Source organism: Heterocephalus glaber, unplaced genomic scaffold (assembly GCF_053883595.1).
Source record: "Heterocephalus glaber isolate CG9 unplaced genomic scaffold, H.glaber_assembly_v1.0 deba00001479, whole genome shotgun sequence".
Classification (NCBI taxonomy): domain Eukaryota; kingdom Metazoa; phylum Chordata; class Mammalia; order Rodentia; family Bathyergidae; genus Heterocephalus; species Heterocephalus glaber.
In genome coordinates, this window is record NW_028258316.1 from 14,116,550 (window position 1) to 14,130,545 (window position 13,996).

The window sequence follows — 13,996 nt, forward strand, 5'->3', positions numbered from 1 at the left end:
CTGGACATAAAATTCTGGGTTGACAGAAATTTTTTCTCTCCATTTTAAAAATGTTGCTCCATTGACTCTAGTCTTCATTATTTTTTATGAGACGACTGATATCACAAGTACTGCTTCCTTATGTTTAATGTATCATCTTGTCTTTGGCATCATTCAAAAACATTTTTTCCCATCTTTGGTTTTTATTAAACCATGATTTGCCTGCTACAGTTCTCTTTGCTTCTTCACTTTTTTTTTATATTAAATTCTTTTATTGGTACATTGTAGGTATACAACACAATTACATTTCTCATTGGGAATTGTACCTTTACATGATGCATCTTGGTTCTTATTTTTTCCCCATTCCTAGCCCTCCCTTCACCTCCTCCACCCTTCCCTGTTTACAAAGACTTTATTTCCATTTTTTCCATTTCTCATCATTTTTCCTTTCCCTTCTTTCCTTTCCCCTGCCCCTCCCACTACCCCTACCCCTTTGGACCTTTTCTTCCTATTTTACATTATCGATTATTTATTCTAATCATTGGTACATTTTAGGTATACAATATATTGACGTTCATCATTGGAAATTTGCACCTTTACATAGTCTCTCTTGGTTCTTATTTTTCACCCTTGCCCAGCCCTCCCTTCAACCACTCCATCCCTCCCTATTTACAAAGATTTTGTTCCTATTTTTCCATTTTCTCATATTAATTCCATTCCCTTCTGTCCTTTCCCCTAGCCCTCCCACTTCCTTCCCCTTTGTTCCTTTTCTTCGTATTTCACATTACTTATTATACATTTAGTCCTTATTTACACTTTCAGTTTCTCACACCAGAGAAACTATTTGGTATTTACACATGTGTGTCCTATTTATTTCACTTAAGAGTATCGCCTCAGTGTGCATCCACTTAGCTATAAATGTCTCTAATTTCTCATTTTTTATGGCTGAGTAGTACTCCATTTTATTAAAAAACCACATTTTCTTTACCAGTCTCCAGTTGATGGGCATTTGGGCTGTTTCCAAGTTTTAGCTATTACAAACTGTGCTGCTGTGAACATGGGAGCACATATATCACTGTGGTATGATTCTTTTAATTCTTTGGGGAAGATCCCCAGCAGTGGAATAGCAGGGTCAAATGAGACTTCCAGTCCTAGGTCTTTGAGGTATCTCTATACTGATTTCCACAGTGGTTGCACCAGCCTACACTCCCACCAGCAGTGGAGCAGGGTTCCTCTTTCCCCACAGCCCTGGCAGCATTTGTTGTTGGTTGATTTCATGATAGCAGCCATTCTTTCTGGAGTGAAGTGGAATCTCAGTGTTGTTTTCATTTGCATCTCTCGAAGGACCAGTGATGTTGAACATTTTTTCATGTATTTATTTGCTATTTCTACTTCTTTGAGAAATGTCCGTTCATTTCAGATGCCTATTTTTGGATTGGGTCTTTAAATTTGGGAGGTCTGATCTTTTTAAGTTCTTTATAGATGTGCGATAGTAGACCTTTGTCTGAGGAAGAGCAGGTGAGGATTTTTTCCCACATTGTGGGTTGTCTCTTCACACTGTTAGCTTTCTCTTTTTAAAAGTCAATATCAAGATTTTATCCTGGCATTTGGGTGGATTTTTATCTACTAGACAAAAAAAGGAAATGCTAGATTAGCTGGAATTTTTCTTTTCTATCTTCAATTTGACAAATGCTCATTGAACATATACTGTGTTTAAGAATTACAGAAGAGTGAGAGGATGAGATATGCTAGGAAAAATAGAGAATGATCTTTTATTGTTTTTTAAGGTCTCCATACTTTAGTGGAAGAAATAACCTATTGCCTATAGTAAATACAATAATAAAAATATGAGCCAAATGGTGCTGGTGCATGGAGGGGGATTGATTCTGATTGCTGGAGTGAAAAATCTCCTCAGAGGTGATGATGATGATGATGATGATGATGATGATGACGATGATGATGATGATGATAAGGTGGATGGCGTGTTGATGCTACAGCTTGTCCAACTATTTCAGAGAAAAGTACCCATTTGCTGAATTTTAAAGACTACTCTAATTTAAATGGTAATATTGCCTCTTTGTTTCTATTTTCAGTCTTGCCACATTTTTCCATTTCAATAGAACCAGAAAGTAATTTCATTGGTTACAAGAACTTTAAGAATTTTGAAATTACTATAAAAGCAAGGTAGGAAAGTTTTGTTTTGTTTTTCAGATTAACCAGCTAAGTTAGTGATGGTTGCCCAAAGTGAGATCTATGATTTATTAGCAAAATCTGCCATGACTTTGGAACCATGATTGAGAAGACTTCATGCTATACTGTAGTTTATGTCCTTATTCTGATCTTAGCTAATTCTGATTTTAGCTTTGTTGGTTATTCGCCAGTAAAAAAAATCCTGAAGTGGCCAGGGATTTAGCTCAGTGGTTCCAGCATCTGCCTCACAAGCACAAGGTCCCAAGTACTCAGTGTGTATGTTTAGAAACCAGCATAACTTAGAATATTGAGACTAAACTATGAACCCTTTGCTTCTTTTCATTTTTTAATGCCTTAATCAGCCAGCAAATGCTGTGTAACTATTTCAAATCCTAAAGCTTTAAAAATCACAATCATTTATGAGTTAACTGGGGAGTTCTACTGATTTATGCCAGTCTGATAACAGCTGGGAGCCCCCATGAACCTGCAGTCAATAGACAGATCTGCTGGGGAGGCTTATCTAAGAGGGTCTTACTCACATGTGTGGCAATGGCTGGCAGTTGACAGGGATTGAGTGACGGAACTGTGTCTATCTCATCACCTAGTGGACTATCCCATAGCAGCAGCAATGTTAGGGGGAGGGATGAATTAAACTCTCCTTGAGGCCTTGGTACTGACACACCATTCCTTCCACCATATTCTTTTGTCCAAAGCAAATTGCAAGGTCAGCCCAAAGTAGACTCCTCTCATACCTTTTGCATGCAATAAATTGCAAAGGTTGTGGGTACATGAAAAGTTAGACAATTGGGGTTAATTTTTTAACCAAACTGTCACAAAAGCTTAGGCCATTAAAAATGACCATATAATGTAGCTGTTAATAATCAATTTATGCAGTTGCATTTTTAAGAACTCTGTATATATTAGCACATTTAATCTTTACAACTCTATGAGGTAAATATTATGACTATCCCTATAAAACAAGTGAAAACACTGAGTTACATGAACTTTACTTTTTTTTCGGTACCGGGGATCAAACTTGGGTCCTTGCGCTTGCACAGCAGGTGGCGAAACCACCGAGCTAAATCCCCAGCCCAACTTTACATTTTTTGTTCAAGATGTCACAGGTAGGAAGCAGCCCAGCCTGTCTGCTCATAAAGTCCATGCCCTCAAATGCTACCTTATTCTTCCATTTTTGTAAGCATTTATTCTGCAAATGGGGTGTTTGTCATTTAGTCTACACCAGCATAAAAGGCTCACTTGAAAGAAAATGATAGAAACTGATGTCTTAGAATGGAGACAATTTATTTGTTCAACCTATTAGGAAGAAAAATTAGCTTTTGTTAGAGTATTATTTGTTATGCAGAAAGTTTACTTTGTTCTAAATGAAAAAGGAAATATGCAGTTCAGATTTTCTTTTTCAGAAGAACTAATCTCATGTAACAGTGAGATCAGGCATGCTCCTTTTGAAGACATAAAAGATAACAGGGAGTAGGTCTCCACTGATACCAGAATCATCTAGGAAGCAGTGTTGGCTGGAGGAAAGAGCCCTGGAGCTGTGTCTTTTCATCTTCCCAAGATCACCTCTTTCACCTCCCACATACTAATAAAAATCCATACTCTAACTTTCTTATTGTGGCTTTATCAGGAGGAAATGAAATAGTGGCTGAAGTATACAAGGTCCTTTAAGTAAATTCAAATTGTCACATTTTATCTGAATCTTATGATCGCTCCCATGTCAGCAAAATGATGTGATGGTATTGTTTGACAGATATTTTTACAATAAAGTAGTCACTGAGGCTGAAGTTTATGTCTTTTTTGGAATAAGAGAAGATATAAAAGATGATCGAAAAGAAATGATGCAAAAAGCAATGCAAAACAAAATGGTAAGATGTTAAGCCCTAAGATGATGGGAGGATGTGAAGTTACCTCAAACTCTCTAATTCAATGCTTCATTCTATAAAAATATGAAGTTGAAGGTTAAAATCTACTGGTTTCCCATTTCTTTCCCTTAGGATAAAGGCCACTTTCTTTGACATTAGTCTCCCTTGCCAACTTAGGTTATGCTATTTCCTCTCATCCTGTCTTTTGTTCTAATATTACACTCCAGGTTCTCAAACTCACCATAGCTTGTCTTCCTCCAGGTCTTTGTTCTTTCTCTCTGTCCCCTCCTGCCTCTTCTCTGCCTGATTAATTCCTTTTCACTCTTTAAGTTTCCATGTTGACACCTTTTCTCTGGAACACCTTCCTGATCCTCTGAACGAGGTTAGCTGCCCCAGCTAAGCATTCCATAGGCCTCAAGACTCTCTTTATTAGTGTGTGTTCCCCATTTTCTTGTAGTGGTTGTTACCCAGGGGTGATTTTTACCCCCAAGGGGACATTTGGCAATGTCCAGAGCAATTTTGTGCATGTCACAACTGGGGAAGAAGATGCTACTGGGATTTAATGAGTAGAGGCAGGATTGTGGCTAAACTGTTACCATGCACAGAGCACCTCTTCACACACAAGGAATTACTCTGTTCAAAATGTCAGGAATGCAAAAAGTGAGCAACCCTTCTTTATTGAAATTGCTTGTTTTCTTACTTATCATTTTGACCTTAAACTCTTTCCCATTGTAAATCATTTTAATTATACACCCAGAGGAAGCGTATTTCCGCCCAAAGAGTAGATGTTCCATAAGTGTTTGTAAAGTTGGTTGTCCATGGTTAAGGGCAAGTGGCTGCTGTAACTGAGATCAGAGCCCGAGTCCCTGCCTCCTTTATTTACGTTATACCATAGATGATATGGGTTCATATCATTTTTGCTCACTTTTGCATATTCCTGTATTTTGTCGTCAATTTATTTGCTCTCTGCTTTTTAAAAAGACAGCCATATTTACTGATGACATAAGTTAAAGGTCTTTTTTACATGCAAGATCCTACTCTGGACACTGAGATTTAAAGCTAAATCAGGACTGGGGGTATATGGTTCAGTGGTGGGGGCAGGTGTGGTATGTGTGAGGCTGTGAGTTCAATCCCAGCACCAAAAATGTCAAAATCAACAAAAAAAACTGAATAAGCTAAATCAGGGGCCAAAGGGCCTGGCCTTAAGTTCAACAGTTTTAGAGTGAAAATAAAACAAAAATCTATTTTTAATAATTTAACTATATGATATTCCTTAGCATTATACCCCTTTACTTCCTGTAAATTAAATTAGTGTTTTAATTTGTAAACAATGAAGCACAAATTAAATATAAAATCCAATAAACTCTTAGTTGAGGTTGGAAGTAGCATGAGAGTCCCACAAAGGTTGATGATCCATGGGGAATTGGAAGAAGCCTCTTTGTCAGCGGGTACCAGAGACCCGATGAACCATGTGATGCTCAAGACTCTTCTACATCTAAAATTTTATATAAATAAGTTAGAAAACAACACCCTGGGCTTCAGTGTGGACTCGTCAGCCACTTCACTGGTGACGCTAAACCAGTCCTCTGACATTTGCCCTCAATTTAGAGGCTAGTCAAAGCTAGTTTTTTTTTTTTCTTATATGTTCTTCTCTAAAGTAACTCTTCCATTTTCCCTTTAAAAAGCTGATAAATGGAATTGCACAAGTCACATTTGATTCCGAAACAGCAATTAAAGAACTGTCATATAACAGTCTAGAAGATTTAAATGACAAGTACCTTTACATTGCTGTAACAGTTGCAGAGGCTACAGGTAAGTTGTATGTGCATGCGTGTGTGTGTGTGTTTAACTTTTAAGAAATATTTGACAGCATATTAATGGTGTAAATGATTCCTAGTTTTTTTCATATTTTTATTCATAGTTAAATGCTACTTTTTATATCATTAAAAACTTGGATAAGAGCAGAGCTCTGCCACTATGTAGCCACTGGTCAGGCAACTGGGTTCTTATCTGAACTACAAAAAATGGGACAACAGTGCCCAGTTAACATCCCAAGTGGCTCTGCAGCTGTCTGCTTCGACCATCTGTCACCCTGGTGCTCTCACATGAACAGAATCAAAATCAAAATGAGATTATCTACATAAAAATGTCTGAAATAATACTATGCAAAAGTAGGCTACTGCTCTTATCATTATTCTGGTCTCCTTATCTGTGCAATGCTGGAGTTGAACTAAATGCTATCTAAAGTCCTTTTTAGATGTAAAATTCAAGAATTCTATCTAAAATCAGGTAATAATGTTTCTAAAGTGAGCACAATAATAGTCTGTAACTGCTAGGGTTATGGTGTGGATCAAAGAGTGAAAAATATACAAAACTCTTAAACAGTACCTGTCGCACATAGTGACTGCTGTGTATTGGCCAATCTCTTCCTCTTTTCTTCTTCCTCATCTTCCCTTCTCTTTCCCAAGGGTCCACCTACTACTTTGTTAGCATACTTAAGCCCATCTAGTGGTCTAAAACTCATGCCAATGGTTTTTAATAGTTATTAATTATTGCTGCAAGCCAGATCAATTTTCTTACTCCTAGTATATCTTGACTACTAATATTATATTTTCAGGTTTATATTGAACCCCCAACTAACTTTGAGTACATAATTTAATGATGCTGATTTCAATTTTCTTTGTAAAGTAACAGATGGTTCCTGAAACCCCTTTCACTCCCTTAAATTTGTCCTTTTAGGGTAGCAGAATGAGGAATGGGGAATAATTATCCAGTTACTGAGCACCTTGCATAAACCAGATGCCGCAGGTGCTGGAGAGTGATGGCAACTCCCTGCTAGCTATTGTTTTCAGCATTATTTTAATATTTCTTTCTTTCTTTTGTTCAACTTATTTCAAATAAATTCAGCTTAAGCAATATTTATGAGATTTTTCAGAGTTTACACAGGCTTTTTCACAGCCTTACAAATATGAATGATCCCAGCACACGAGTGGCTTACGAACTAGCATCAGTTTTAAGGCAATAGACAAGGAACCCTGTTCTTGAAGCAAGTGCTTAACGCTATTGCTCTTCAGAGAAGGGCAAGCTTCTGATTTTTGATGTCGAATAGCCAAGAATGGTGTTGCAAAGATGGTCAGTGAAAGAGACTTTGGAGGCAGGGATAGTACACAGGGTGAAGCAGGGCTCCCTCTACACCCAGAAGGAAGGACATTGAACTTTGGTCTTTGAGAAGAGCAGTTTCACGGCAGTACAGGACATGTATAGGAAATGTTGTGAATGTAATACTGAGAAGGAGTTTGGGGATACTAGAGCTTCATATGTTATTCTTAATGTTTACCTTGATTTTCAGCCATAGGATTGCACTATTGTGATTTCTCTCATGGACTCTTAGAGTTCTCTCTTTATCAAGCTCTCCTGATTGTTCTCCATTTCTGTCCACATCCCTGAAACCTATCTGTGAAGATATATAAGGCTCAGGCTCTGGCCTAGCTACCCATTCTTCTCCTCACTCTTGAACATATGTCTATGGAGACATAGATTCAATGTAGATACTGGGCACATCATCAGACTTCTAAAAATGTTAACACAATGCTCTTTGTTTCTGTAGGTGGATTTTCTGAAGAGGCAGAAATACCTGGCATTAAATATGTCCTCTCCCCCTACACACTGAATTTGGTTGCTACTCCTCTTTTCTTGAAGCCTGGGATTCCATATTCCATCAAGGTATGGGGATGGGAGGTGGGGGGAGAATGCTGAATTTGTTGGTCTTTTTCTGTATATTGAAAACCTGGAGATAGCAAATGGGAGAAAGGTGCTGGAGAGGCAATCACAGAAGAAACTCTTTACTGGAGAGGCCTGCCCTCCTGGGGATGTGGGCAGGCCAGCTGCAGCCTTCCAAGTGATCTGTACCCTTATGGCACATACTAGTATTCAGTAAGATACCTTTGTATTAGGCATTCCCATTGAATTATGTGTAAGTAAAACCTCACATGTCCACAATGCAAAAACTACTAACATTTAAAATTATTTGGTAGCAAGCAGTCATAAGCTAGAGTCACCACTTCTTAAAAGTAGACTTCTTTCTCACTATTTTTTTTAACCTCTGCAGTATCTCTGAGGATGCATTTCTGTGTTTTTCTGCTTTGTCTCTGTATTGTTTGTGCAGAACTCTGGGCTCTTGTCTGTCTCTTTGGCTCTCTGTCATTTCCATTTTGATTCTTTCTGTCCCTGACACTCCTTTTATACCTTTTTTTGTTTCCTTTTTCCTCTTCAATTGTTATCTACCCCTCTACTTTTGATTTAAAACATCCATTAAATTTATTACATTTTAATATTAATTATCGTATTAAGTATTTTATTATAAATTATATTACATATTACATTTTATTGCACTTATGATGTGGAAATTTGTATTCCCTGCCCTTAGTTCAGAAAGCCTAGAAATTTATGGTTATTTTTTATTCTTTGAAAACATGTTACTTTAAAAATTCAGCTTAAGTATATAGTCAGCTCTCTATGTTCCATAGTTTCTGTATCTGTGGATTTTGCCACCATGTATTGAATGTGTACAGATTTTTTTCTTGTAATTATTCCCTAAATGATATAAAAACCAGCTATTTATATAACATTTGTATCATGTTAGTTATTGTAAGTAATCTAGAGATGATTTAATGTGTAAGGGAGAATATGCACAGATTATATTCAAATATCATGCCATTTATATAAGGGATTTGACCACCTGTGGCTATTGGTATTTAGGGGGGCCCTGGAGCTGATTCCCCATGGATACTGAGGGATGACTGTAGTTAATATATGTCATTTATTATTTACAGTGGATCCTTGAGTTTTAAGAGAAAAAGATTTACCAAGCACAAAATAAGCTTGGGATATGCTTTTAATTTTTTACATACTTATATATGCATACAAAAATATAATATATATAATGTATCTAGTATCATATAATGCATATGGTAATCTATAATATAATATATAAATGTATAATACATAATAATGTACATAAAGTTGAAATATCTTTTATATAATTTTATATCACATCTAAAATATATATAAAAGACATCTTTGTGGAAATTATATGTATTACATATCAATTATATATATGCAGGGTGAGAGGTAAAGGTTAAAAAAGAAGATATATCTATTTATTGTTTCTCACATGAAAAAGAATCATTACCATAAGCGATTGCTTCATTTTCTCCTTTACTCCATGCTAAGACAATTAAAGAAACACAGATGTTAGGCCGTAGAAGATCTTGTCACATCTCATTGGCTGACAGAATAATATTTATGTCTGATTTATATATCATTTTTATATCATTTAAGAATGATTAAACTAAATAGAATCGAATCTTTCTACAAGTGGACAACACACATCCATTCATATATGTATATTTATATATATATTCATATACAATGAATTATATTTTGCTGCCAAGGAAGGAAAACTACTTCAGAGCTGTTATGCTCTAAAAGACCTGAAGAACTGTTGAAATGGATTTGCATTGTTCTGCAAACAGGTACAAGTTAAGGATTCACTTGACCAACTGGTAGGAGGGGTCCCAGTCATTCTGAATGCACAAACAGTCACTGCAAACCAAGAGACATCTGACTTGGAACCCAAGAAAAGTATAACAAGTCTCAGTGATGGAGTGGCTTCATTTGTGGTTAACCTCCCATCTGGAGTGACGGCGCTGGAGTTTCATGTGAGCTGAATTCTCCTGCTGTATTTTCTAGGACGATGTGTACTCTTGACTGTACGTTTTGGCTAGTGTGCAGAACAGATGTGGCAGAGTTTATAAGTGACTCCAGTGAACTGTTCCACAATCTTACATTTAAAATAATGAGTACCAGAGAAAATCTGCTAATCTACTGAATGACCTGTAAGGAAGACAAATCTATCAATTTTTGTTTGGGAGTTAAGTATTTTCTCTTACACCAATAAGACTGTATTAGAATTTGAAAGCTTCAGATTAAATATAACTGAGGACAGTGGTAGGAATACCTCCCCATTCACACACACTTTTCAGGACCACAAGAGGGTCAAATGTGGAACCCTACCTTTTTTCCCAATGCACAAACCACTTTACCTTACAGCTTACTTAATTGTCTTCTCTCCCAGCATCCAATTTCAAGTAAAACGTAAGTAAGTTAATAATGCAGGTCAGTGACTACAGCATGCATATATTTACTATCATCTGCCAAGAACTTACTAAATAAATACTTAGGCACTGTGCCATGAGCTTTATCAGGAACACATTTAATACCCACTTAATCAGCAATATGAGTTACAGAATATTACCTTTGCCCTTCTGTGGCTGAAGAGACTGAGGCTTCTGACCTCTCTTTTGATGAAATAACTTATTCAGACAATAAGGGTTGGCATTAAAATGCAAACCAATGCATATCTGACTCCAGACCATGGGCTAATAATCTTTCTGCTTCTAAGAAGCAGGTATTATTCTCACATTGTCAATATCTGCCCACCCTGTGTTTATACATATTCCTCTGTGTTGCCACTTCACAATGAAACTGGGCTGGATAGTCCCCATGATGTTCAATCATAACTCCTTTGCTTCAAGAGTTAGAACTACCCCCTCACCACTACCCTCAATTTCTGCATCTCATCCCCTAGGAAGGGAACATCCAGTGATGTTTCAGAAAAAGTGCCACCTTTTGTTTCTGGACTGTCCTTTTCTCTTCATCAGGATTCCCAACCATAGCCCATAATCCTCAATATTTTCCATAGTTTTGTAACCTTACTTGATACCACAGCTGTACAAACACTGAAGTGATGCAGTGGGGATTTTTGGTCTTTAACATTTTATATTGTAATATTTAGAAATTTGTAAGGCAGAGAATTTAAACAATATGTTTTACAAAAAGTGTTACTCACAATCCAGGTATGCTTTTGAAAATTTCCCTCCCAGGTGCAAACTGATGCCCCAGACCTTCCAGAAGAAAATCAGGCCCAGAAAGATTACCAAGCTATGGCATACTCGTCTGTCAGTGAAAGTTACCTTTATATTGACTGGACTGAAAACTACAAAGCTTTGCTTGTAGGAGAACATCTGAATATCATTGTTACTCCTAAAAGTCCATATATTGACAAAATAACTCATTATAATTACTTGGTAAGTCCAATAATAATAGAGTTACATCTTACCGTTCATTGTTCCTTTGCTTTTTAGACAAATATTAGAATGATTCCTTACATTTGTATTTATAAAAAACTTTCAAGGGCATTATCTATTTGAATACCAGCTTTCCAAAATTGAGGAAAGGCATGATTTTTATAGCCACTTTTCACAAATGAGGAAACTGAGGGACAAAGAAGTTTCAGGACTCACCAGGATCAGTTAATTCAGAAGATTTTGATTTGAACTGAGGACCTTTCACCCTTGATCTAATAACTTCTTCCACCAAAGAGAGCCTGATTGACTCACACTACCTCTGCTGTGTTACATGGCCAAAGATTATATGGTTACATCTAGTTCAAATATGTGTATTTCATTGGCATAAAAGCAGGAACCCAAATCCTGCTCTAAAGAACTGGGTCATACCATACCTATTCCAATTTTACAGTCAGCAACACTTACATTAAACAGAAGGTAGATGAATCAAACCTGTTGGCGAATCTTAGGAAAGAATGTGCAAATAATATCAAGAGCTTCCTGCCACATGCCAAAGCAGTGGAATGAATTATTCCAATGGCCAGACCAAACAGGTGGTGATGGTTTTTTCCACATTTTTGAGGAAAAAAATTGAAAAAAAAAATGTGGACCATAGAAAAATACTGACTGATGAAAAGTAGAGAAACTATGGACTCTATACAAAACCATGTATGCAGTCCTGCTCTCTAAGGACAATTTAAGGGAGCTTTGAAGACATTTTGGCTTCATGTGATTTTATTTTAACCTTAAACTTGTAAGTTAGAATTTAATCCATGGCTTTAAAACTTAATTCCCAAATAACATGATCTACTTACTCATCTATTTTTTTATAAATCTGCAAAACTAAGGAGGTGTTAATGACAGTGTGTGACTTTAAACATGAATTGGTTCAAATTTTAGCTCTTTAACTTCCTACTTACATGATTTTGAACTAAAATCAGTATGACTTTGAGTTCCTGAGCCTTAGTTTCTTCGGTGGAGGCAAATATTTCTATCCCACTAGTGTCTTGCGAGAATAAATAAATGTTAAAATTCCTGGCAAATATTAGGAACAAATATACATGTTAACTTTATTTTTCTTTTACATAATTGTTGCCCCAGCTCCTAGCTTCATCCTGAAGCACAGGTTTTGTTTATGTACTTATTGTTGCTTCCACTATTTATTTTTAGATTTTATCCAAGGGCAAAATCGTACACTTTGGCACCAGGGAGAAACTTTCAGATTCATCTTATCAAAGTATAAACATTCCAGTGACACAGAATATGGTCCCCTCAGCCCGACTCCTGGTCTATTACATTGTTACAGGAGAGCAGAGAGCAGAATTAGTATCTGATTCGGTCTGGTTGAATATCGAAGAAAAGTGTGGCAACCAGCTGCAGGTGAGACACAAATTGTACATCACAACTGAATTTTCTTCTAAATGAAGGAGGCTGTCAGAGGAGCTGCTTCTGAACAGTCTTGTCTCATATGAATCTTTTCTGTTTCAATTGACTTATTAGGTTCATCTGTCTCCAGATGCAGTTGCTTATTCTCCAGGCCAAACTGTGTCTCTTAACATGGAAACCGAGTCAGCCTCATGGGTAGCACTATCAGCCGTGGACAGTGCTGTGTATGGAGTCCAAGGAAAAGCCAAAAAGCCCATGCAAAGAGTTAAGTTGTGCAGTCCTGCAGTTGCTGTGGAGTGGGGTGGCTCAGGACAATGCTTCACAAAGTGTGGCCACCAGCACAGGTTATTGGTGAAGAATTAAGATAACACTCACTTAATTTTCTATAACGTGCTCAGTTTAGCGATTTGGGGAAGGGAAGCAATCTCCTGTTAGTTCCTACAGCACAGGTCAACTCATTTTTGTTTTCTCCAAATATAGATTTAAGCTCTTAAAAACATAGGACTATGCTAGCAATGGGTCAAAAGTGTCATTGTTTAGGAGAATTTAAGCATTTGAGACAGGTGGTGGTAACAGTTATAGAGGCAGCAAAAGAGAAGACAGGGCAGACTGGATAGGATATCTATGAGTTTGTTTAAATTCTTTATTAAAATTTGTGGTGCTGGGGCGGGGATTTAACTCAGTGGTTCCCCCGCCTGCCTTGTAAGCACAAGGTCCTGAGTTCGATCCCCGGCACCAAAAAAAAAATCTGTGGTGCTAAAGAATTTGAAAATTATTCAGTTTCCTCAGTGGCCATTTATTTCCACTACACTCAGCTACTTTTTTCTAGACTTGCATTTTCTTTGACCAAGGAAAAGAGAACTGAGAAACTGTAATAGTGAAAACATTCAGAGAGGAAAGGATATTGGGGTCAAAATTAAAACTGAAAGAAGCCCTGTATAAAAGTACTCTCCCACTAAGAACTTATAGAGTTCTCCCCTAAAAACATAAGAGATTGTGCTCTCTTTTTATTTGCCAACTTAAAATTTAATTTTTAAATTCACTCTTTTATGCTTTCACTCATTTATTTATTCATTCATTTATTACATTGATTGCAGCATGTATTCTATGTACAAACTACTACAGGTATATTAGTTTTCTCACTGCTAGCACAAAAAATCTGACACACACAACTTAAAGGTGAAAAGGGTTATTTTGGCTCATAGTTTCAGAGGTTTCAGTCCATGTCCACCTTGCTCCAAGACAGAAGCATCATGGCAGAAAGGGTTGGCAGAGAGAAGCTGCTCAACTCATGGCATCCTAAAAGCAGAGAGCAGGAGAAAAGCCTGAGAGAAAGGGGCCAGGGACCAGGTATGTTTCCCAGGATCACACCCC

The 13,996-nt window shown here is 37.0% G+C and overlaps 1 protein-coding gene across 1 annotated transcript in view; it reads left to right on the forward strand.

Annotated features, from left to right (window-relative positions):
* LOC101710435 (complement C5) overlaps window positions 1-13,996 on the forward strand; it is a 96,142-nt gene that overhangs the window by 17,293 nt on the left and 64,853 nt on the right. The window contains exons 7-14 of the mRNA XM_087183287.1: window positions 2,073-2,163; window positions 3,938-4,052; window positions 5,735-5,861; window positions 7,657-7,772; window positions 9,584-9,769; window positions 10,994-11,197; window positions 12,407-12,616; window positions 12,737-12,886. Of these exons, the coding sequence (XP_087039413.1) occupies window positions 2,073-2,163; window positions 3,938-4,052; window positions 5,735-5,861; window positions 7,657-7,772; window positions 9,584-9,769; window positions 10,994-11,197; window positions 12,407-12,616; window positions 12,737-12,886 (1,199 nt within the window). The remainder of the gene's footprint in view (window positions 1-2,072; window positions 2,164-3,937; window positions 4,053-5,734; window positions 5,862-7,656; window positions 7,773-9,583; window positions 9,770-10,993; window positions 11,198-12,406; window positions 12,617-12,736; window positions 12,887-13,996) is intronic.